Source organism: Hemitrygon akajei, chromosome 16 (genome assembly GCF_048418815.1).
Source record: "Hemitrygon akajei chromosome 16, sHemAka1.3, whole genome shotgun sequence".
NCBI lineage: Eukaryota > Metazoa > Chordata > Chondrichthyes > Myliobatiformes > Dasyatidae > Hemitrygon > Hemitrygon akajei.
This window is the reverse complement of record NC_133139.1, coordinates 11,756,670-11,781,706: the sequence shown is the minus strand read 5'-3', so window position 1 is coordinate 11,781,706 and position 25,037 is coordinate 11,756,670. Positions and strand designations below refer to the sequence as shown.

The 25,037-nt window shown below is 40.3% G+C and overlaps 1 protein-coding gene across 3 annotated transcripts in view; it reads left to right on the top strand.

Annotated features, from left to right (window-relative positions):
- sbno2b (strawberry notch homolog 2b) overlaps positions 1 to 25,037 on the top strand; it is a 174,782-nt gene that overhangs the window by 36,429 nt on the left and 113,316 nt on the right. For all 3 annotated transcript variants that reach the window (XM_073068253.1, XM_073068250.1, XM_073068252.1), the window contains exon 3: positions 18,284 to 18,375. In XM_073068253.1, coding sequence (XP_072924354.1) covers positions 18,284 to 18,375 — 92 coding nt within the window. The remainder of the gene's footprint in view (positions 1 to 18,283; positions 18,376 to 25,037) is intronic.

Sequence of the window (25,037 nt, the reverse complement as noted above, 5' to 3'; positions counted from 1 at the left end):
TTTAAAGGGGCCGGTCTATTGAAAGGAATCAGCAAGTGGAAGAGAAGGAAATTTGGGTGTTCCAAAAGCATGTTTTAGCATTGCTGTCTTAAGATTAAAATAGGTTTTAAAATTGAATGTAGAGTTATGCCATTAACTTGAATATTCGTTAATTGAATATTTTTGTTCTCTACACCCTCTTGCGTGATGTAGCATTCTTTGCCAAAAAGGGAGTGCCGCTTTGTTCTACAGTGAGGCATGAAGAGTTGTGCAAAAGTGAACCTAATGACCTACATACAGGTGGTTTTACTTTCATTTGGAACCTTCCAGCATACCCTTGTGAAAGTCTTAAGCTTGCTCCCAGAAAGAGTTATGGGTGCAGTACTATTTTCTCTTGGCTGTCAGCCAAGGTTTGGAATAATTTTGAGGCATTTTTGCGGAAAAATTGTAAATCTGTATAGAGGTAGGGAAAAATGCAAAGGGCACTTACACTGCAGCTATAATTTTTTTTTTATTTTCACAAATATTCCCCAAATTTCTGTAACAACTGAGTGGAGGCTCAAAATTATAATTAAAAAGAGGCACAACTTATTTGTCGAGCAAACACGAGGAAATCTGCAGATGCTGGAAATTCAAACAACACACACAAAATGCTGGTAGAACACAGCAGGCCAGGCAGCATCAATAAGAGAAGCGCTGTCGACGTTTCAGGCCGAGACCCTTCGTCAGGACTAACCAAAAGGAAAGATAGTAAGAGATTTGAAAGTAGTGGGGGGAGGGGGAAATGCAAAATGATAGGAGAAGACCGGAGGGGGTGGGATGAAGCTAAGAGCTGGAAAGGTGATTGGCGAAAGTGATACAGAGCTGGAGAAGGGAAAGGATCATGGGACGGGAGGCCTCAGGAGAAAGAAAGGGGGGGGAGCACCAGAGGGAGATGGAGAACAGGCAAACAACTAAATATGTCAGGGATGGGGTAAGAAGGGGAGGAGGGGCATTAACGGAAGTTAGAGAAGTCAATGTTCATGCCATCAGGTTGGAGGCTACCCAGCCGGTATATAAAGTGTTGTTCCTCCAACCTGAGTGTTGGTTCATCTTGACAGTAGAGGAGGCCATGGATAGACATATCAGAATGGAAATGGGACGTGGAATTAAAATGTGTGGCCACTGGGAGATCCTGCTTTTTCTGGCGGACCGAGCATAGGTGTTCAGCGAAATGGTCTCCCAGTCTGTGTTGGGTCTCATCAATATATAAAAGGCCACACCGGGAGCACCGGATGCAGTATACCACACCAGCCGACTCACAGGTGAAGTGTCGCCTCACCTGGAAGGACTTATTTGTATCACTTTTACCCCTTTAATGATCCTTGTCTTTTGGCAATCTAAAGAACATAAGAACATAAATTTCTGCTTTTGAAATTAGTGTTGGCTTCAGTTTTTGATTTTTGCATGGAAAATAAGCAAACAATCTTGCCAATTTGTAATAACTGATATAGAGAAGTTAACTTATTAAACAAATCGACACCCACCATTTATTATGTTTGTCAATATTTTAGTTGTTTCTTAAGCATTGTGTAATCAAGACTTTACACTTCAAAGTTAATGTAATTTAATTGACACAATATATCCTCTGTCTGAATTTTAAAGAAAAATGTAATTGAGTACAATAGTGTAGTTAACAAAACTCTTTACAGGACCAGTTACCCTAGGTTCAATTCCCACTGCTGCCTGTAAGGAGTTCATATGTTCTCCCTGTGACTGCATGGGTTTCCTACGGGTGCTCTAGTTTTTCCCCCCACAGTGCAAAGATGTATCAATTGGTAGATTAATTTGTCCCTGTAAATTGTTCCATGGTTATAGGCTAGGATTAAATCAAGAGGTTGCTGGGTAGCATGGCTCGAAGGGCTGGAAGTGCCTATTCTGCACTGTATCTCAAAAAATAATTGTGATTTTAAATTATATGTGGCAATATCAACATTACTGAATAGTGCCACCTTATACGATACCTTGTAGAGTCATATAACACGGAAGCAGGGCCTTCAACTGGTCCATGTCGACCAAAATGCTCCATTCAAGCTAGTCTCATTTAACTGTCATCTTGCTTGTGAAGATTTTACTTCAGGCCTTGTAATGTTTTAAAGTTGACCTGCAACAGGTCTTTATTTTTTCTCTCTTAAGAATTTCCATTGGCTTGTAAATGGGCTTTTAATGGGTCAAAGCTTGACCTAGTCACACCCTGGTATGACATTATCCAGTGTTGTGGTTGAATTCCAGCCTTAGCCCTGCTTAAATCTGCAAAGTCTTTATGTAAGAATATTAGTCTTGCATAATACTAATTATCATGCAGTTTGATTATTGCTAGTCAAGTAGGGTTAAATATGAACACAACACGAGTTTAGGTAGATAGTGAAACTCTTCAATTAAGTTCAAAGATAGGACATATTCACATTTGAGATAATTAGCCATATCTCCTTAACATCATTATCAAAAACCTACTGCTGACACTTGGTAAACAATAAATGGTTGGTCTAAGTGTCAGGGAAAATAATTATTGATAGATACTGATGTAAAAGGCAACTTAAACTTGATACAATATAAATAAAGGCAAGAACTGATGGAATGAGAAGAATAAGATGAAAATGTTCAGTGGAGCAGGTAGTAACTATGGATTATTTTTGATTACAATCCTTTTAGGTTACTGATTTGTAATGCTAACTTCACCAAAGACTCTATCTGACCTGGATATTTCCAGCATTTTATTTTGTATTGACAATTTTTATTTCTATTAATGCATTGAGATTGGGGCATAGATCATATGATTGCAGTCAAGAGTTGTCATCCTTTCAATAAAATGTATAAAATTTTTTAAGTGGGGTTCTGTGGAATATGGAAGGAGTCACTATCTTTAAACGAGAGGTTTATCACACAAGTTGGGAATGAAAATAAATTTCTCCTGTTATTTTTGGCACTTTGCACCCCAGGAAGGCAGTGGGGCTCTATTGTGAATTCATAACAAATTTATTTTTAGGTATTAAAAAAACAGTGGGATGGGAGTGAAGTGAGAAGTTGTAACTCTAGTTAATGGCCTCTCAGACGTGAATAGAGAATGTGCAATTACTCTTGCTATTTCTAAAATTTTAGTACATAAAAACAGAAAATTAAGGTATTCATTTTCTTAAAAGGATTAGATTTCAGAAATGTGAATGAATTTGTTGCTTACAAGCATTAGTTAGTTATTGCTTACCCAGCCAGTGTTTGCATTGTAGACACTTCTTATGAACCTGGTCTCATAAAGTGGTGCTTCTGTTTAAGTGATTCCAGAGTTGCTGCTAGTTTCCAGTGTATGTACAAAGTGAGGACATAAATATAGTAAAATACATGTCATTCTAAAAGAAAGTTGAACAGTTGGATTTGTGGATATAAAAAAAATAAAGCATATTAAAAGTAATTTACCGATTCACAACATTGAATGACTATCTAAGCCCTTGTAATATTCCCTACAAATAGGAAATTTTTGCATCAGTAGTATGTACTTTAGATCAAAGTCGGGTTAATGACTAATATGTGATTATTTTAGTTTTTTAAAAAAACATACGCCCCAAATATGTCCAAGCTTTGGAAAGGGAATGTGTCACATTAATCTCAATCTTTGAGTAAGCTGAAAGGCAACTAACAATATTATTTCTGCCATATTGCAGTTTAATGTATCATGTAACTAACATTTCCAAAAATCTGTACCAGTTTTGCTTTTTTTTTTTTGAAAATTGACATGTTTTGTTTGGTAGCTGAAGCTGGTTAGTAAGATGATGCTTAGTATCGACAACCCTTCAGAGGCAGTTTTTTTTTAAAAAAAGCTTTGGCCCTACTTCAAGGGCTCCTTCCATTAGACGAGGTGGTAATGCATTTGAAATTGTAGACCAATCTCCAGTTTACTAGCTCTCTAGTATTGGATCTATTTAAGGTTATCTGCTGCCACACCGCCACACAAAAAAAAATTAGAGCAACTCAAGATGCTGGAGGATTTTAGCAGGTCAGGCAGCATCTATGGAAATAAATAGGCAGTTATATTTTGGGCTCGGACCCTTCATCAGGACTGGAAAGGAAAGAGGAAGAAGCCAGAATAAGGAGATTGGTGAGAGGAAGGAGAACAAGCTGAAATGTGATGGGTAGAACCAGGTAGGAGGTGAGATGAAGTATAAGCTGGGAGGTGATAAGCAGAAAATACCAGAGGGCTGGGGATGGAGGACTCTGATAGGAGAGGAAATTGGATCAGGGAAGGAGGAGGAGCACCAGGGGGAGGTGATAGGCAGATGAGGAGAAGACGTAAGAGGCCAGAGTGGGGGAAATTGAAGAGGAGGGAATGGTAGAAGGTGGAATTTCTGGACTTTGGAGAACTTGATGTTCATGCCTTCAAGTTGGAGGCTGCCTCGATAGAATATGAGCTATTGCTCCTCCAACCTGAGAGGTCTCGTCATGGCAGAAGATGAGGTCATGGACTGACATGTCTGAACAGGAATAGGGATAGGAATTGAAATAGTTGGCCACCAGGAAATTCTGCTTTTTCCTGGTGGGGTGATGGTGCTCAACAGAGTGCGCCCCCTCTCATGTAGAGGAGGCCACATCAGGAGCACTGGATAGAGTAGATAACCCCAATAGATTTGCTTGTGAAGTGTTGCCTCACCTGTTTGGGGTCCTGAATGGAGGTGAGGGAGTAGATGAGTGGGCAGGTGTAGCATTTTTTGTTGCTTGGAGTTGTAAGTTCAGGAGGGAGATTAGTGAGGAAGGATGAATGGACAAATGAATCGAGGGAACAATCCTTGCAGAGGGTGGGGGGGGGGGAGTTGTATTTGGTGTTCAAGATGGCGGACATTGTGGAGAGTAATGTGTTGGATGTTAGAGGGTCATGGGGTGGTAGGTGAGGACAAGAGGAACTCTTATCCCTGTTAATGTGGTGGAAAGGTCATTCCTCTCACCATTTTCATTCCAAAATGTTGGTCCATGGTCACTTCTTCTACATGTTGAGGCCTCTCTCAGGTTAGAGGTGCAACACCTCATATTCCACCTAGGTAGTCTCCAACCTGATGGCATGAACATCGATTTCTCCAACTTTTCCCCTCCCTCTTCCCTCTCCTTCGATTACCCATTCTGTCCTCTTACCTCCTCACCTGCCTATCACCTTCATTGGTGATTCCTCTTTCCCTTTCTCCCATGACCCACTCTCCTCTCCTAGCAGATTCCTCCTCCAGCCCTTCGCCATTTCTACTTGTTACTTTCCAGCTTTTTTCACCCTCCCTCACCCACCCACCTGGCTTCACCTATCACCTATAGCTTGTCTTCCTTCCCCTCCTCCCATTTTATTCTGGCATCTTTCCCCTTCCTTTCCAGTCCTGCTGAAGGGTCTCAGCCCAAAGCATTGACTGTTTATTCCCCTCCATAAATGCTGCCTGACCTGTTGGAATTCCTCCAGCTTTTTGTGTCTGTTGCTCTGGATTTACAGTATCTGCAGGATCTCTTGTATTCACAATAAAAAGCTTTATTTCCTTTCGTCAATTTATTCAAACCAGCCACTTGATGGTCATCATTACATCTCCATGGCTCCAAATATGACTTCAAAGGCTTGGCCACTTCCTATGACTTGTTTGAGTCTCTGAGCTTGTGGACAGTTGTTCATCTCTTCCCATCTATTATCTGAAGCCCTTTGTATACAACAACTTCTGTTGTTTTACCCATTCGCTTTTTATTTGCAGGATTTCATAGCCACCCAGCTCCTTAAGTAGAATTAACATTATAGCTATTGTAAGGAATAAAGGAAATGGGGCAGTGATTCTGTGCCAACAGCTCCCCACACATAATATAACTGAAAATGTTTATTTGCTTTTCAGCTCCTGAGTTCATGAAAGTGTAGCACAGAAGGGAGTCGTAAAGTTCATGAATATGTGCCAACTCTTCAATTGTAATCCAATTTTTAAAAAAAATCAATCCACAATGTTTCCTCTTTGTAACTGTTTACCTGATCTGAAATTTTCAAGAGAATCAGTGATCACCACCCAGTACATTTCGGTGGTAAGCAGGAATTGGCATCCTCTCTGATTCTTTTGGATTGACTGTAAATCTGTGCCTTCTATTGGGCAACTGTTAGAAGCAGTTTGACTTGGGATGGTGCAATTGCATAGCAGTTGGTGTAATGCTCTTACAGTGCCAGTGCCCCAGGTTCAATTCCATCGCTGTCTGTCGGGAGTTCGTTGTTTCTGTTCCTTTTACAAGTTCTTTTTGCTTGTCTGGGTTTCTTCTTGCATTCCAAAGAGACAGCATTAAAATAGTTAATTGGTCACATGGATGTAATTGCGTGGTGCGGCTCATTGGGCCAGGAGGGCCTGTAAGTGTGCTGTTACCATGCTGTATCGTAACAAATAAATGTTACATGATTTTAAACATCTCTAAATCTTTCTTGGGCTCCCTCCATGCTGTAGAGAGAAACTGCAATCTCTTTCATCCTTCAAGATAATTCTTGACCATTTTAATAGACATCTCTTTGGCTCTTTCTCCCCAAAGCCTTTCTTCCCACAAAGTTTGGCTCCCAGATATTGACAAAACCTACAGGTTTAATGTGATTACACAACATTTATCAGAATCTAAAATAATAGCAAAACTCAATTATAGTGCCAGAGACTCAGTACAATTCTACCTCTGTCTGTAAGGAGTTTGGACATTCTCCTGGTGCTCTGGAGACCTGTGGGTTAATAGGTCACATGAGTATAATTGGGTGACGGGCTCATTGGGAGGAAGGGCCTGTTATTGTGCTGTATCTTTAAATAAATAATAATTTGAAGAGGGGGAAGATTAATTGGCAATAGATTTCAAATGCCTCAATAAAGATTTGGCAGTTTAATCAGTGCACAAACTAGGGAATTTTGAAGATAGTGCATGTCGGTGTTACAGGTTCAGACACAGAAGTTGAAAACTCTATTTCAAATAGAAAATGCTGAAATTAAGTATGTAGCAACAATTTCTACTTAAACTAAAATTTTTCTAAAGCTATTTATTTTATCCCTTATTTAACATTAGTACATAGAATGAAATTATTCAGACTTTGACACAAATTGGGAGATTTATTGTTGCAAGGAGAATGAAAATACTCCCAGTACTGAAGTATGGTTACACTAACATGTGCATATACCAGTTTGTTATGGTAATTCAGTCATAGAAAAGTACAGCATTGAAACAGGGTCTTCAGCCCATTTAGTCCATGCCAAAAACATTTAAACTGCCTACTGTCATCGACCATAGCCTCCATACCCCTACCATCCAAGTTCTTGTTTAAACTTCCTTTAAATGTTGAAACCAAACTCACATGTATCCTTTGTGCTGGCAGCTCGTTCCACGCTCTCACCACCCCCTGAGTGAAGAAGTTCCCCCTCATCTTCCCTTTAGACTTTTCACCTTCACTTTTAACCCATAACCTCTGATTGTAGTCCCACCCAGCATCAGTGGAAAAAGACTGCTTGCATTTACCTTATCTATGATTTTGTATACCTCTATCACATCTCCTCTCAATCTTCTGCGTTCTGAAGAATAAAGTTGTAACCTTATTCAATCTTTCCCTAAATAACTCAGATCCTTCAAACTCAGCAAAATCCTAATAAATTTTATCTGTACTCTTTCAACTTTATTTACATCTTTTCTGTAGGTAGGTGGCTAAATACTTTGCATAATACTTCAATTTAGGTCTCACCAATGTCTTATATAACTTCAACATAACATCCCATCTCCTGTGCTCAGTACTTTGATTTTTTGAAGGCCAATGTACCAAAGTCATAGATTGACTTTGCTATATTGTTATGTATCTACTGTTCCAAGATATTGGACATTTATTAAGTAATGTACAGTTTCAAATACATCAGGAATTTCATGCTGCAGGACAATATCATTGCATGGTCTGGGGTAAACATTTGCCTGAATAATGCCAATAACAACATTGTGTCTCCTGTTGTTGGCGAGATTTTGCAGTTAATCTACCTGATTGCAAGTGCTTTTATTTCGAAATATTTTATTTGCTGTAAAATGTTTTGAGGGAAGATAAAATGAGAGGGTAAAAGTTGCTACCTAAAAATGAGCTTATTTCTTTAATAATTGTAATCTGTCTGTACATACTACTGCAGCAACATTTGCTATATTGATGCTATAATTAAATTTCACACAAACTATTCTACAAGCATATTTTGTTACTGGTTTCTCATCTTTAAAATAAGTTTCTTCAGAAGAAACATTCACTTGCGTGTTTATTGTACCTTTTGAACAACTCTGTGATGTAAATATTTTAGCTGATATTTCAGTGCAGGTTTTTATTCTCAAAGAACAAATAGTACTTGGTTTGTGGAATAAATTAAACATTACACAAGCCTATCACTGATGGAGTCAGTTCATTGTAACTTTATAAAATTGGACTGCTTTATGGTATGTTCTGACAAAAATTATTTAGGTTAATCTCTGACCTTGCTAGCAATGCTATCAGCAAATACGGTCTCCACCTCATCGAGCAGTTAGATCTAATTGCACACCATCGCAGGACATGGTGTCAATAAAAGAGCATTAGCTTTGTGTTCCCTCAATGACGAGCAATAAAAACTTGAAAGTAGGTTAAAAAAGGTGGTCGCAACAGAATACAAAATACCAAGATTAATAAAGAAATCTAATAATGGTGGTTTAATGGGACAGAGTATTAGAAAAATAAAGCAAAAGAACATTATAAGTATATGAAGAGTTGAAAGATTGTCAAAAATTTGGTTAGGTGAGGGCCAAACGAGGGCAATTCTTGTCAAGGCAGTGGTAGTAGTTGATTGCAGATTGAGTACTTCTATTATTAGAGATAGTAAAAGAAGGTTGTAGCAAGGGGGGGGGGGTTAACTGTGGGCAAATTATGGGATGTCATTTGAGTTGAACATCACAGAATCGAGTCCTTTGGCTGAACTTGTCCATGACAACCTCTGTGTCTGTCAATATGAATCCCATTTTTCTGAATTCAGCCCAAGAACATCTATTCCTCCTCTATCCATGTACTTGGCCAATTCTTTTTAAACACTGCAGTTATACTTCTAACACTTTTGGCAGCTTGTTCCATATACCCACTATCCTTTGTGTAGAAAAAGATTCCCCTCAGATATCCATTAAATATCACCCTTTCACATTAAACCTGAAGCTCTTTTATGCCTTAGACGAATACCATGAAGCAAGGGGTCCATGGGCCCTAGGTTTGGAACTCCTGCCTTAAACCTATGCTCTACAGTTTATAAATTCCATGTTTTGTGCAGGGACTGTGACTATCTACCCTATTCATGCCCCTCTTAATTCTATAAGCTTCCAAAATCATCCCTCGGCCTCATCGCTCCAGTGAAACCAATTGTAGCTTACCTACCGTAGATTCCGTACTACAGAGCGCACCTGATTAAAAGCCGCAGGCTCTAATTTTAGAAAGAAAATCAATTTTGTACTTGTACAAGCCGCACCGGATTTTAAGCCGCAGGTGTCCCACGTTGTAATATGAGATATTTACACAGAAAGATATTACACGTGAGGATTTTTTAACTTTTAATTAAATCCGTATGGTAACATAAACAAATACATATTGCAAATGCTTTTTTTCGAACCGTGCCTGTAACACGGCTACTTTTAAATATACATACGTATCGGTAACACACAAATTACGTTGCGTATACTTTTTTACTGAACAGTGCACGAACAACATTCCAATATCTCCTAACGACTGGTAAAAAAATATATACTGCAGCCTACCAGGAAAAGTTATTGATCGCCTTTAACTTAAAAGCTGCATCATCGCGCGGGTCTAATGCGCTCGGCCCCCACCTTTCCGTTTATCGCAAACCGGTATTTTCCCACAAGACGCGGCGAAACCGGATGTGACGTCATAGCATCCCGGGATGTAGTACAGAAAACAAATATACTTAAAACACTTCTAACTTTAACTAGAAAATACTAACAAATGAATTACTAAGCGAAAATATTATAAACTAAATAACTGCCATAAAGGCAGCACAATGCTTTTCTTCGAGTGTTTTCCATGTTGATGAGGGTGAGTACAAATGACTGATTTACAATAATTTAATTGTGAAAGTGCGCTTGATCTATCGTACAATTTCATTGGACCTCTGTGAACTACTCATCAATTTTATTGGTCTACTGTTACGAGGCAAAATGTTTTTGGCGGCATGAAAAAAAACCATGCATTAGCTGCACCGTAGTAAAGGCCACAGTGTTCAAAGCTGTTCAAAGCGTGGGAAAAAAGTAGCGGCTTATAATCCGGCATCTACGGTAGTTTCTCCTTGTAATTAAAACCCTGCACACCAGGCAACATCCTGGTGAATCTCTTATAAGAGTTCCAGCACTCCTACATTCTTTCTATAGTGTGTGTAGTTCTGGCAACCACAATGTTCCAAATGTGGTCGAACGAATAATTGACTCATAATATATTACCTCACACTTAACTGGATTAAATTCCATTTGCACTGCCTTGCCTGTGTGTGTGTTTTGTTTTACCCTAAGATGATCTAATTTTCCCAGTATCCTTGGGAAAGCATGGCAATCTTCAAAGATCCCAGCACTGATCCTGACAGTAAGTACACCATTGTTTACAGAGCTTGAATCAAAAACACAACCTTTCATCATCCTTCTGTGACAAAACATCTTAGATCCTATACAGGTTTCCCCCGCTATTTGAAGGTAGAGCGTTCCTATGGAAAGGTCCGTAAGCCGGAATGTTGTAAAGTGAAGAAGCAATTATTTATTTATATGGGAAAAAATTTGTGAGCATTCGCAGACTCAAAAATTAACCTGCCAAATAACACACAAAACCTAAAATAATAGTATTATATAGTAAAAGCAGGAATGATCTGATAAATACACAGCCTATATAAAGTAGGAATACTTTTCTGCAATCATTGCAGCACTATCTACGGTAGCGAAAATCTCACGCAAGTGCTCTCGGCAGCACTCGCGGCAAAAACACGACACAAGCGCTCTCGGCAGAAGCACTCTTTCCAGTAACCTTCAAGCTATGAAGCTGCCAAATAACACATAAAAATACACAGCCTGTATAAAGTAGAAATAATGTACATACAGCGTAGTTTCACTTACCGGAATCAGGAAGACAGTGAGCACACTGATGATGGTGTGTTAGGCTGAGTTATCGGAGGTTGGGGTGGTGGGAGACTGGGGTGTCATCTCATCGTCGTCTGTTTCCATCAGGGCTGGCAGGTCACCTTCTTCTATGTCTGCCTGCCTCAATGTCGAAGGTCGAGGTTCGTCGTCTGCTGTGGCTGATGTGGAAGGCTTGAAAAATGACAGTATGCCTGACTGCTTAGCCTCGTGCATTTTTCTATCATACAGTTCTTTGTAAGCACTCAAACCATCCTGTAAATATGCCCTAAACCTACGTACCCTTTCAAAATTAAAGTCATCCTTTTCTGCAATCATTGCAGCGTTGTCAATCACAGCGAAAATCTCATGTAATTGCTTCAAGTTCAGTTCCTGAACGACTTCACTTTCGGGCTGTTCGCTACTGCTTTCGGCTTCAATTGTTATACTTTCCTCTTCATCAGTTCTTCATCTGTCAGTTCTTGGTCATGGGATGCCAAAACCTCTTCAACATCATTTTCGTCAACTTCCACAAGCCAAACTCACTATATCCTTACTTTGTTCACCATGATCAAAACGTTTAATCATGTCTAGTTTTACGCTAAGTATAACACCCTTACGAGCTCTTTTAGGCTTTTCCGATACCTTAGAACTCATCTTGCTAACGGGTGCACAAAATAAATCGACATAAAGCACAAATGCTCACAGGCACGTGTTTAAGCAATGCCAGCTAGAATGCAGTTCCAGGGGAGGAGCTTGGCTGCTCGGTGTGCGCGCTGTCTTTTTTCGTAACAGTGAAAACACCTTCTGTTAGCAAAAACAGGTAACTAATGTAGGTCTTTTGTAACAGCGAGGTGTTGTAAAGCGAACGTCCAAAAAACGGGGGACACCTGTATGCCATAACTTCTGGAACAGCCTGTCATTCAGGACCTTGTCAGAGGCTTTTCTAAAGTCTACGTATGCCTTGCCCATTGCTTTACCTTCATCAGTTTTCTTATTAACTTCCTAAAGGCAAAAGGCAGAATATCCCAAGCACAAAAACATGCTGGTGTCCCCCTAATCAGTCTCTATTTATCAATCTGATTCCTGAGAATTTTTTTTGCCTATAGCTTCCCTACTACAGAGGCAAAGGCTCACCAGCCTGTAGTTTCTGGCTTATACCTTCTGACCTTGAATACTAGAACAGTATTAGCTATCTTGCAGCTTTCTTGAACCTCACTTGTGGCTAAAGAAGTTGTAGAAATCTTTAAGACCCATAAGACACAGGAGGCCATTTCGTCCATCAAATGGTACTGGGTAAGAACCCCAGCGGTTTCCTCCCTTGCTTCCCATAACACTTTGTGATAAATTTCATCAGGTTGTGGACATTTGTTGACCTTAATGTGTGTCCCTAATTCTAACCATTCCACTTGTTCTAAACCTTCAGCATATCCCTTCCCTAATTCACCATATTCACATATCTGTTCCATTAGTTATTGTAGTTGTGTTCCACCGGGGGGGGGGGGGGGGGGGCACATCAGTGACAACAGTCCTATTAGTTTTAAGGAATGTAACAGAGCAGTACTCAAAAGCATTGACTATGATTGTAAGCATGAAAGAGATTGCATGATTTATTGTAAATAACTTTTTATTATGAATCAGGTTTATTTTGATATGGTAATAAACTCCCTGTTCTCTTTTGCTGAATGCTGAGTGAAGAATTCATTCAGGACAATGCATATCCCCCGGCTCAGCACAAGGCTTCCCTTTGGTCTCTGTCGAGACCTATTCCTTTCGTAGCTGCATAAAAAGTTTTAGAATTCTCTTTGATTCTGTTGGCCAGGGCCTTTTCAGGTCTTCCTTTTGCCCCCCCCCCCCCCCCCCAATAGGAGAGTTTAGTAAGATCTCTCTTATAACCTCTATAAACTTCGAAGAACTTACTTTTCAACGATATCCTTTACCTGACACGTATTTCCTTTTTCCTGATTTGAACCCTCAATTTCATTTGTTAACCAAGCTTCCCTAATCTCAGCAATTTTTGCTTCTTACTTTTACTGGAAGATACTGACTCCAAATTCTTGCTATTTCACGTTTAACTTTCTCCCACCTGTTAGATATTGCTTTTCCCTCTGGCAGGGAGTTTTAACATTTACTCATGTTGGTGCAAATAAAAGTCTCATACGACATGGCACATTATGAATGATGGCAGAGAAGGGACATTCCAGTTAAATGGTTGAGATGGAGCCATGCTGCTTGAACCAGTAAAAGAAAATAAGTGGATGCAAATGGTAAAAAATGTTGAATAATTTTAACAGAGAACAATTTCAGTGACAGGAGGTCGGTAGCTAGAGGACACAGAAGTGTGAAAAATTGAGGTGCTGGAGAGTTCAAAAATGGAAATTGCTGGAAGTACTCAGCCACTCAGGCAACATCCTTGGGGGTAGTGGTGGGGGGGGGGGGGGATGCGGGGAATAGTTAATAATAACTTCGATCCTGAACTAATACTTGATTGCTTTCTGCCACAATAGGGCTCCCTTATGAATTTTTGCCTAGTTATTATTTGTTGATTTGAACAAAGATCTATTTTTCAAAATTGTTTGGGACTTTCCTCCTGATACTGCATAAGATAAATGAAATAGTGTGCCTGTGACTGTGCAGCCATCAATGGATTATGCGGGAAATTGCGTGTGGACAGTGCATTCCAATAGTTAAGTAAGCACTAAACACAAATAAATATTCCTGTCATTGACAGCAGCCTTTCCAGTCACGGTTTTATGTTGAATCGGTTTGACTGATTTGACCTTCTGAACCATACCCATTCAAGAGTCAACAACATTTTGTTCAGCCATAATGTTTTCCTCCCTGCTTGATCACCTTAATCCACGAAACTCTTGCAAGCATTGTAATTTCCTGATCAAAAATAAATCCAGTGTTTCTGTTAGGCATTCACTATTCTTGTACAAAACCCTGCTTCCAGTGTCTAACTCAGAAGCTGTTCACCTATAACCTCCATGCACACTGGCTCACATTAGACAGCAAAAACTAAGCTGCTTTCCAGTTTCTCATTTGGCATTAGAGGCCGAATTGCATTCTGCTCAGCAAAACCTTGTCTGTCCAGCTACACGGGCAAGGGAGTTTGTTGATCCCATTGATAAATCCCATGCCATAGTGATCTCATCAGAATGTAAGAATGGTCCCAGGATTGGTCCTACCCTGTGCTATTGTCAGCTTAAAGGTCTGAGTCGAGGAATAATCAGAAAGTGTGCTTCTGCTCAGTTGGTTTGTTCATGTGTTTTGTTGCACTTGCTGAAAATTCAAAGTTTTTATTTAGTTCCATTATTATAATTTCAGAAATGAACACTGCATCCTGCAAGTCTCAGACTGAGCAGAGACTCCATTTATCCATAGGACATAGGAGCAGAATAGGGCCATACAGCCTATCAAGTCTGCTCTACCATTTAATCATTCCTGATTTATTAGCCTTCTCAACCCCATTTTCCTGCCTTCACCCATAACCTTTGATGCCCTTACTAATTAAGTAACTATCAACCTCTGCTTTAAATATATCCAATTACTTGGCCTCCACAGCCTTCTGTGGCAATGAATTCCACAGAATTTCCACCCTCTGGCTGAAGAAATTCCTCCTCAGCTCAGTTCTAAAGGGATGTTCTTCTATTCTGAGACTCTGCCCTCTAGTCCTAGACAAGGAGTTTTCAACCTGGGGTCCATGGACCCCTCTGTTAATGATAGGGTCTGTGGCATTAAAAAAAAGGTTGAGATCCCTTGTTCTAGACTCTTCCACTATTAGAAGCATCCTCTGTACTTCCACTTAATCTAGGCTTTTCAGTATTCGGTTGGTTCCAATGAAATTGCGCCCCCTCTCTCTTCCCCACCATTCTTCTAAATTCCAGTGAGTACAGGCCTAGAATCAGCAAATGCTCCTCATATGCTAACTCTTTCATTCTGGAGATCATTTTTGCAACCCTGCTCTGGACCCTTTCCAATGCCAGCACATCCTTTCTTGGTTATGGGGCCTGAAACTGCTCATAATACTTAAAATATGATCTGATTAATGCCTTATAAAGCTTTGTAATCCTCAGCTGCCTCACTCACCCAAAGTTCTCCCACCTTCGAGGTTCAGGTGCATCTCCCGTTCCCTGCAGAGTCTGGTTTGCTGCAAGCAGAGACTGTTCAGCAAAGCAAAAGTTGTGAGATACTTGACTTACATCTGCAGAGGAAAAAATGACCAGCTTTGGAAATTCCTTAGACTTGACTAGTGATCACTCTGGTTGCTGAGTCAGACATTCCAAGACAATGGACTCCCATCATCTCCCTGTCCAGTGTCCAGAATTTTCAATTCAATATCACTCCCAACACCATCACCATCCCTGTCTCTCTAAAATCCCTGCTGTTTCCAATTCTGATTTTTATTGTTTCAATGCTATTAATTTCTCTAGAGCTGCTAAGGCTTTAAATACCTGAATTGTGCAATAAATCACTCTGCCTCATCATTTTTTCCCTTAAAAATGTTTATTAAAATCCATGTCCATTATTTGTTCTAATATGTTTGTGGCTCAATGTTATATTTAATACCACTCCTATGAATCACTTCGACACTAAATATTATTTTAAAGGCATTAAAATTGTCAGTTGTCATCAACAGAACATTCAGAAAATAACTGTTTCATTCAGGAAGTGATTGGACTCATTGTTCTGGAATTATTGAAAGGCTCTTTGTGTACTCAGTTTAAGGAAGAGTTGCAACTTTATACTGCTATAAAGGCAAAATATTATTGAAGCTGAACAATGCAGAAAAATTGGAAATACTCATAGATTAGATAAAATTATGGTGAGAGAAGCAGTCGTTTGTTCTGTGTTGATGATACTTCGCTGTGCCGATGAATAGTTATCTAACTGAAGCATTATCTCAATAATTCTCCACAAATGTTGCCTGAGCGGTTGAATGTATGCAAAGTTTCAGTTTTTTCCCCCCTGTCACTGCCTTTCTCAAAGCCAAATGTTGTCAATTGTTTGCATATGGACGCATGGGTGGCACAGATATTGAGAATATCATTGTGCGGGTTTCCATTCGACTGCTTACTGGAATAAGCCGCTACCATTCAGATAAACTTTGTTAAATGTAGCAATAAAATATTCAAACCAAAACCACAGTGGCTTCAGTTAATCGGGCCATCAGTTAATCAGGGCAGCCGTTTATTTCAGACAACTCTTGAAGAACAAAAACTAATTGAGAAAAAAAAGCTGGGATTCTCTTTGTTTATTTGGGACATTATGCTGCTTAATTGGGCAGGAAACAGTTGCCGAACGGTTTCTAACTAGTGTCAGTTGCGTGCACATGTGTGGCTTTTTGACACTACACCATGTGTAGAGCAAGCAATTTTTAAATAGTACCAATTGTGTATGCTTGTTATGTTATCGATTTGGGCCAAAGGACACTATTTTTTTTTAAAAAAACAATTATTTTTGATAATTTTGTTTTTCTTTATTTTGAGTTTTAAAACTTAAGACCCTTGCTAAGATGCCATGAGAAGATTTGATGCTAGCCAAAAAAATTACCCTACTGGACCAAATTAAATGCACACTGGATAAATTGCTCCATTAATAACTTCTATAAATGAATACAACTTTTATGGTACTGCAGTAGATTTGGTAGTGTTCTGATTTGTTCCATATTTTTACATAATTTGTTACTCAGTTAAGCAGTAGTTCATCTTTTTTATATACTTTTTCAGCTGTTTCCTTGAAATTTTGGATAATTGGACCAAAATGTACTGGTTCTGATGTGTCCCAATTAAGCAAAAGCTACAGCATTACAGCATTATAAATATGTTTGTAAAACATTTTTTAAATTCAACTAATTCTGTCAGGTCTTTTGAGCCACCAATCAACCAATCATGTGGCAGCAACTCAATACTTAAAAGCAGGCAGACACAGTCAAGAGGTTCAGTTAATATTCAAACCAAACATCAGAATGGGGAAGAAATGTGATTTAAGTGACTTTTATCATGGAATGATTGTTGGTGCCAGATGGAGTGGTTTGAGTATCTCAGAAACTGATCTCGTGAGATTTTCATGCACAATTGCCTCTAGATTTTTACAGAGAATGGTGCAAAAAACGAAAGAAACATCCGATAACCAGGCAAAAATGTCTTGCTATTGAGAGAGGTCAGGGAGAATGGCCAAACTGCTCCAAGCTGACAGGAAGGCAACAGTAACTCAAATAACTGCACATTACAACAGTGGTGTGCAGAAAAGCATCTCTGAACACATGACAAGTCGAAGCTTGAAGTTGATAGGTTATAGCAGCAGAAGACTTTACTGGGTTCCATTACTTTACCTAAAGTAGTCACAGGTGTCCCCCGCTATCGGAAGGTAGAGCGTTCCTATGAAACCGTTTGTAAGCCGAAATGTCGTAAACCGAAGAAGCAGTTACCATTAATTTATATGGGAAAATTTTTTGAGTGTTCCCAGACCCAAAAAATAACCTACCAAATAGCACATAAAATGTAAAATAACACTAACATATAGTAAAAGCAGGAATCATATGATAAATATACAGCCTATGTAAAGTAGAAATATTGTATGTACGGTGTAGTTTGACTTATCAAAATCGGGAAAACAGCGAGCCAAAATCGATTTGGAGAAAAAGAATTGGCACATACACGCATGCGCACACAAGGCTTCACATTCATGTAGTCTTTCTTGGGGTAAACACATATAAAGTGGGCATCTTTTTTTGTAAAAGTGAAAATCCTCTTTGGTTAGCGAAAACAGGTACTAGCGCAGGTCTTTCGTAACAGCAAGCTGTCATAAAGCAAACCTTCAAAAAACGGGGGCCACCTGTATATTTGATAGTGAGGTGGATTTCAGCAGGATCAGCCCTAAAAGTAAACAGATTGAAAATGGTGGTTTGGGATATCAGGCCTGTGTCATGCGGTAACAAATTATTTGACAAATTAGTTCCAAAAATCAGGGTATAACAGAACAGCTGCTACTAAATTAAATCTGAGTCAATAATTTGGTAGACAGAATAAATGCAGTGGTGGATCCTATTGTATAAGCTCAGCTATTAGGGTTCATTGTCTTAAGTATGACTTGTGGTAAATATGGTTTATCTTTGCATTCTGCTAATTATTTTCTTTATTGTGTTTTCTTTCAGAATCAACTGCTGCATTCTAACTTTGATCTATGGAACCATTTTGTATACCCCTCTTCAGCATTTCCTTCTGCACCATCTCCAAATGATACCCGGTAATTATACATTGTTAATAATATATTCTCTTGAGCATTACATTTGCTTTTGTGCTTAAATTATTTCTTAAGCTTAACCTTGAAGCTCTCTACAAAGTACCGGTAGGTAATATTAGCCACATGAAGAGAATTTCACTGAATTTCTAGGGAGATCATAAAATGTCAGGTTTAAAGCACATTTTTGTAGAAATTTGAGCTATATAGAAAGCCTTTGTCCAGTTTATGATAGCTTTGGAAACATGAATTTGCAGTCTTGCATTCTGTCTGGAATTCAACTATGTTGAATTTTAATCTTTTTGCATCTACCTGTGTCTATATAAATTTTGTAAGGCTCTGTATTATTAACAAAGCTGCATTTGCAATGAGCATTGGTGTCCAGTGAATGAGTAATTCAGTCTTTCAAACTAAAGGGGAAGACATGAAATCAGGTTGGTTTGACATCAAAATGTTTCAGTGCATTTATAAATTCTGAGACAAAAATATAATTAAATTAGAAATAGACTGGCATTCAAGGCCTTAGAATATCTCAAAACATTTAATAGAAATTACTGTTAACACAAAGCACGAGCATTGCCTAAAAGAGCTTGGGTATTTAGAAGTCACAAGGAGCCTATTTGCTAATTGCTTAATATACAGCTAAGTTTGTCATTTATTTGTAATTTAATTTTTTGTATGCTTTGTTCTTTATTAATTAGTCCTGTACTTTTGCTTTTTTTTGTTATTACTAACCAGTTTGTATGCTGCTTATGAATGAAGCTTTGCATATTTGTATTTCTCTAACATTCTGAGCAATCTGCAAAATCAAAATGAATAAAAATAATTAGTTAGGAATGCTTATGATTATTTTGACACTGTTTAACCTGATGAGGTCAACCATTGTTTTTCTGCATAGAAATAGAAAGATTGAAAAAGATTGATCTTATGGCCGTCAGTTTCAGGATAAACCAAGAGTTAAAAGGCCTTCTTTTACATTTTCTGATTCAACATGTTCCAGTTGATTAAATCCTCACTGTTCAATATTAGCTTTACAGATTTTAATTTCAAGGGATGGAGTGTACAGTGTAAAAGAGTAGACGTTATGTTACCAGAAGCATTACAAATTATTCCCATCTTTGACATAGAATCCTTGAGTAAGAGTTAAATATTGTGACACCACCATGGCACAAGATTCTTTTGTACTGTTTTGTTGAGTGGAGACCCAGTGTTTTCTCTGTTTACTTAGCAGACTCAAATGTGAACGATCTGGAGATTGTCTCAATGAAACCAAGTTTCTGTTTGTTTCTGCTGCTAATGGCCTTATCCCTTTTACAAAAAGCTAAGCACCTACCCCTTCAGTGAAAAGAAAAACTCATATGAGCCATACCATGCAGTTACTTAGCAGTGACTTCAAATAGCCAAACAATTGCATAATTTATATGTGGCTCATTCCTGCTACTCCAATTTCCAGCCCCACCTAGCTTTGTGCTTTCAATCAAGAGGCATTTTAGCTGGATTGTCCAGCATAGTATTTCTGTTTTCCATGCAGACCCAGTAAAGTACTTCTGTTTTAACACAGAGAAAGGTTATCAAAGCTCATTTAAATTACCTGGCCCACAAATTCTGTGGATTCTATTTTCCTGAACACAGGCTAGATGTGGCAAAATGTGTCACCTTTTTCCTTTAGTGATCGCCTTAAACTTGTCCCTTCAATGTTACTAACCAAAGAGGACAACTAATTTGAACTGATACTATGAATGTTTCTGCTAAAGCTAAACCTAGGCTAAAATCACTATTTCTCTCATCTTGCTTGTTAGTAATCAGTTGTTATTTAGGGCTGCCCTATTTGCTTAGGAATTAGTAGTATCTTCATTTTAAAATATTGTGCAGAATGGTTTGAGACCTACTGAGAATGAGTCAAAAGTCCTTTTTAAAATTAGCTTCTGTTTATTTTTAAATGTAAACATGAAGTGTTCCATTCGGTAGGTTGGCTAAGAGATGCCAAGGCTTGCCTCAGGATCAGAATCTTACTTCAATTCATTAGTGTTGGGGTATTTGAGTTTCAAGTACAGAGTTTTGTTACATAGCTGTTGGAGTTAAAAACTGGACAATTTCAATAAAAAGTACTATTAAGTTTGTTACGTACCCCGTAACTGGGTCACTTACCAGCAAAGATAGAGAGGTCCGTTGAAGTCTGATGGTACTATTTTTAACAGTATTTATTGATAGAAATACACAAAAATAATATCAATGCAAACACACAGATAATATACGTCGTCAATACTAAATCTAAAAGTGCGGGTATAATAATAATCAATAAGAAATAAGCTGTATCGTTGTCTAGGGGATAATGAATTGTCCGATGAAAATATATAGTTCGTTCAGTTCATACAGGCTGCAGCCGTTGGGGACCCTGTGTGGCAATTGTTGAAGAGAGAGAGAGACTGGTTAAAACTTGCCCATTCTGTTTATGATGTCAATCCTTCGAGAGTCGTTGAGAGTTGAGTTCCCCGTTGTTAGCTAAAAACCGTTTTTCCGTGGCAAAGGTCACCGATTCCGGGCAAATGGAAGCGGACGCACGTGGCCTTCCACCGGCTTTCGCTATTACGGGATCGCTAGCGTTTCTTCTGGTGCGTCTGAGAGGCTGTTCCCACAGACCCTCTTTTTATCCTGACTCACAGGGACTCAGGTGTCAATCAGGTTGGGGATGATGCAATCTCTCTACCAACCTCCTCCTTGGTTCATTGCCTGGGGCTTTGATTGCATCGTCCAGGATGCAATGCACAAGTCCGTCTCCAAGAGACAATAGCCGGTATCAATGGGTCCGCCTTTCAGAGGCCAGGACACATTCTAACCCTTTTGTGGATTCTGCATGTCTTTCTCTCATTTCCTGTGTCTCCTGAATTGACTCAATAGTGATCTTGCGATTCTCACAAAGGAGGGGGCTACCCCCGCACCCTTCGGCCCCTCAGAGCTGTGGTACATTCATAACACCCCCTTTCTTCAAAGCGTTTTCACCAGCGGTGAAAACGAAGTAGTACAGAGTCTTACAGGATTTTAGAATCTAACACAATACAAAAGCTTTTCTTTTCACTACAGAGTAATACAGTTATACATTCAATTCAGCATCTAAACAGTTAACGATTACAGTGTCACTTCCTTTAATATGCTGTATCTTAATATCGAACTCTTGCAGCATCAGACTCCAATTTAGTAACCACCTATTTTTTTTCAGCAAACAAAACTAAAGAGTTGTGATCTTAAGCTTACGTGTATACTATAAAAGTTCATGCAAATACCAATCGTTATGTTGCTTTCAAACTTAACAGGCAGGCTTCCATGGGGGTTGTCTTTTATTATTCACAGGCTTTGTCGAAATCCCTTAAAACCGGTTTCTGCTATTTAAAAATGGTGTCTCCATTAACCCTTGTCTCTTTTTCGGTTAGTTCCCATGTGGGGAGCTCGGGTAACCTGGCAAAATAGGCTTTTGCCCGCTTCTTTCATAGGAGTTATTTTATCAACACTGTGTCCCAAACTTAAACCATCTTCTGAATTTCCACCCAATTCTTTAATTGTACGCAAGTTGCTAGCTTTCTCTTCAGGACCCTTCAGGCTATTAGTTTTCAGTTCGAACTCTTTGTTCAAGCAGCATTTCAAATTCTGCCTTTTCACACCACACTCTGGAATAACAATAGCATGGGGGGCCCCGTCATCTTTCAACTCAACCTGTAAGTGATCCGCGGGTTTTAAATTTTTTTCATTCGATTTGGGAACGACATATTTCCCATTTTCTTCAATGATAATATTCATCTCCCCACGTTTGATCTCCGCATTAACTTTTAACACACTTTCGAGCACAAACACCTGGGAACTCTCACTTCCCACTATTACCAAGGTTAACCCTTTCTTCACTGAACCAAGTCTATCTGACCCACAAGGACTGCATTCCTTTTCAGCTGAATCAAATACCTCAGGCTTTTTCTGAGCTCCATTACTAGGTTCAGTACCGCGTGCATCCACATCTTGGACACACTCAAACGGGACATTTGCCTCTTCCAGGCTTTCAATACCCGTACCCGGTCCAAATTCCAAATTCCCCTGATTCTCCCAGCTGCTCTCTGGGCAACTCCCTTCCGGAGTAAACTCAACCCTGCGGGCTGCAACAACCTCATCTGCCAACCCAGCAGACTTCTTCAAGGTAAGGGCATCCTTTTCATCTAGGACTGCCCTCATTTCATTATTGGGAACACCTTTAGAATTTTCAACTTCTTCAAACAGTTCTGCCAAACCAGACAGATCATCCATGTCTACCTCTGGACCTTTTAACAGCTTTACCTGTTTCTCATCTCCATTTCGTGCCTCTAGCACTTCATTCCTCGCTAAGGGCAGGTCTATCTCCTCTCCTTTACTCTCTTTCACTTTACTACCCTCTGTTTTACCACCCTCCAAACCCTCGTGGTACAGAGTCGGTAAAAACGTCTCGGCCAAATCGATACTGGCCAGATTTAAACTGCCCTCGTTCTCAGCTGCCTTTCTCGACATGCTGTGAGTGACCACGCATGCGGGATAGATCTTGGACTCTAGGGGCGGAGCCTCAACACTCATAGGCTGTTTTGTCAGCGTCATTGCCGACCAAACCTTACCACCGGCTAAATCGTTACCCAGAAGGACGTCCGCGTCAGTTCTCGGGAATTCTGATCGCACCCCCATTTCAACTGGTCCAGAGACTAGCTCACAATTCATAATGATCTTATGCAAGGGCACCATTTCCGTCCCTTTGCCTATGCCTTTAACAGCTACCATTCCCGTCTTGCGACCAAAAGCTAGTACCTTACTGCTGATCAATGATAGTTCCGCCCCCGTGTCACTCCAGATCCGTACTGGAACTGGGGTGCCTCCCTCCCTCACAGACACGGTTCTGTTTGACATACAAGTCTCAGACCCTTCTCGTACTCTGTCTACCCGGGGCTCTCGTCGATTTACTGATTACCACAGCACATCCGATAGGGACTGCTGCTTTCCCTTTTCCTGTCTCTTTCCTCGGAGCAAAGCACCTAGATGCAATATGCCCCCCCTTTCCACAATTAAAACAGGTCAAGCCCGGAAATCTCTGGCCGTCTTGCCTTAACCCCTCAATCTTACCACTAGCTCCCGGCGGTACCTCTACCTCAGCCAGCGGGCTTTCTCGATCATTCCCACGGTCTCTCTGGGAACTTTTATTCGAGGAAAACTTTGTCTTGTGGGTTAGGGCATATTCATCTGCGAACCTAGCAAATTCTGAGATGGATTTATTCGGCTTCTCATTCAAATACATCCGGATATCCTCCGAAACACAACCTTTAAATTCCTCAATCAGAATTAACTCCCTGAGACGCCAATAATCCTCGTCCACTATTTCTGTGGTGCACCAACGGTCCAAGAGCACACCCTTCTCATAGGCAAACTCAGTATACGTCTGATTCCACCCTTTCTTTAAATTTTTGAACTTTTGTCTATACGCTTCAGGTACTAGCTCATAACTCCGGAGAATGGTCGCCTTTACTTTGTCATAACTCTCCTCCTCTTCCTCCTCCATGGACAACGCCGTATATGCCCGCTGTGCCTTCCCTTTTAACATGCTTTGTAACAACGCCACCCACTGTTCTCTGGGCCACTTCTGATTCACGGCCACCTTTTCAAAAAGCAAGAAATAACTATCAACATCCGTCTCCTCGAACGGAGGTACTAACCTCAACTCCCGACTAACATTAAACTGCTCCTCTCGGTCTGACCCCTGAACTCGTTGCTCTTGCCTTAACTTCTCCATCTCCAAGTCATGCTTCCTCTGTTTCTCTGCCTCCCTCTCCTTCTCGGCCCTGTCCTTCTCCTTCTCAGCTGCTTCCAGCTGTTTTAACTGAAGTTCATGCTCTCTTTGCTTCTCAGCTCTGTCCTGCTCCCATTTCACCTCTAACTCTTTTAGCTGGAGCGCATGCTCCCTTTCTTTCTCAGCCCGGTCCCGCTCTAACTCCTTTAGCTGGAGCTCATGCTCCCTTTGTTTGTCGGCCCTTTCTTTCTCCTTCTCAGCTCTTTCCCTCTCTCTCTCTCTCCCTCTCCCTCTCCCTCTCCCCCTCTCCCTCCCCCTCCCCCTCCCCCTCCCCCCCTCCCTCTCCCCCTCCCCCCTCCCCCCTCTCCCTCTCCCCCTCCCCCTCCCCCTCCCCCCTCCCCCTCTCCCTCTCCCCCTCCCCCCTCCCCCTCTCCCTCTCCCCCTCCCCCCCTCCCCCTCTCCCTCTCCCCCTCCCTCTCCCCCTCCCCCCCCTCCCCCTCTCCCTCTCTCCAATTTCATGTTCCAACCTTAATTTCTCCAACTCTAACTGAGCCGTCCCACAAGCTGGTACCTTTTCAGGGATATTTTCCAATACCTCAGCTGTAAACACATTCTTCCCAATATAATACTGAGTTATTGCCCTTCGCACCTCCCGCTTTTTCATTGACAACCTCACCTCTGTGAGGATTAACCCCTTCGCCAAATTTATCAAATCTGATTTGGTGGCCGCCTCTAGCACCTCCAGAGTCGGGTTTTCTATAAATTCACCCACGTCCATCTTTGCTGGTTTCCCGTCCATCTTTGCTGGTTACCTGCGTAACCAGATCCAAGTTTGGACTTACAAGCCCGATTCACTGGCTCCCCAATTTGGTATCAAATCTCG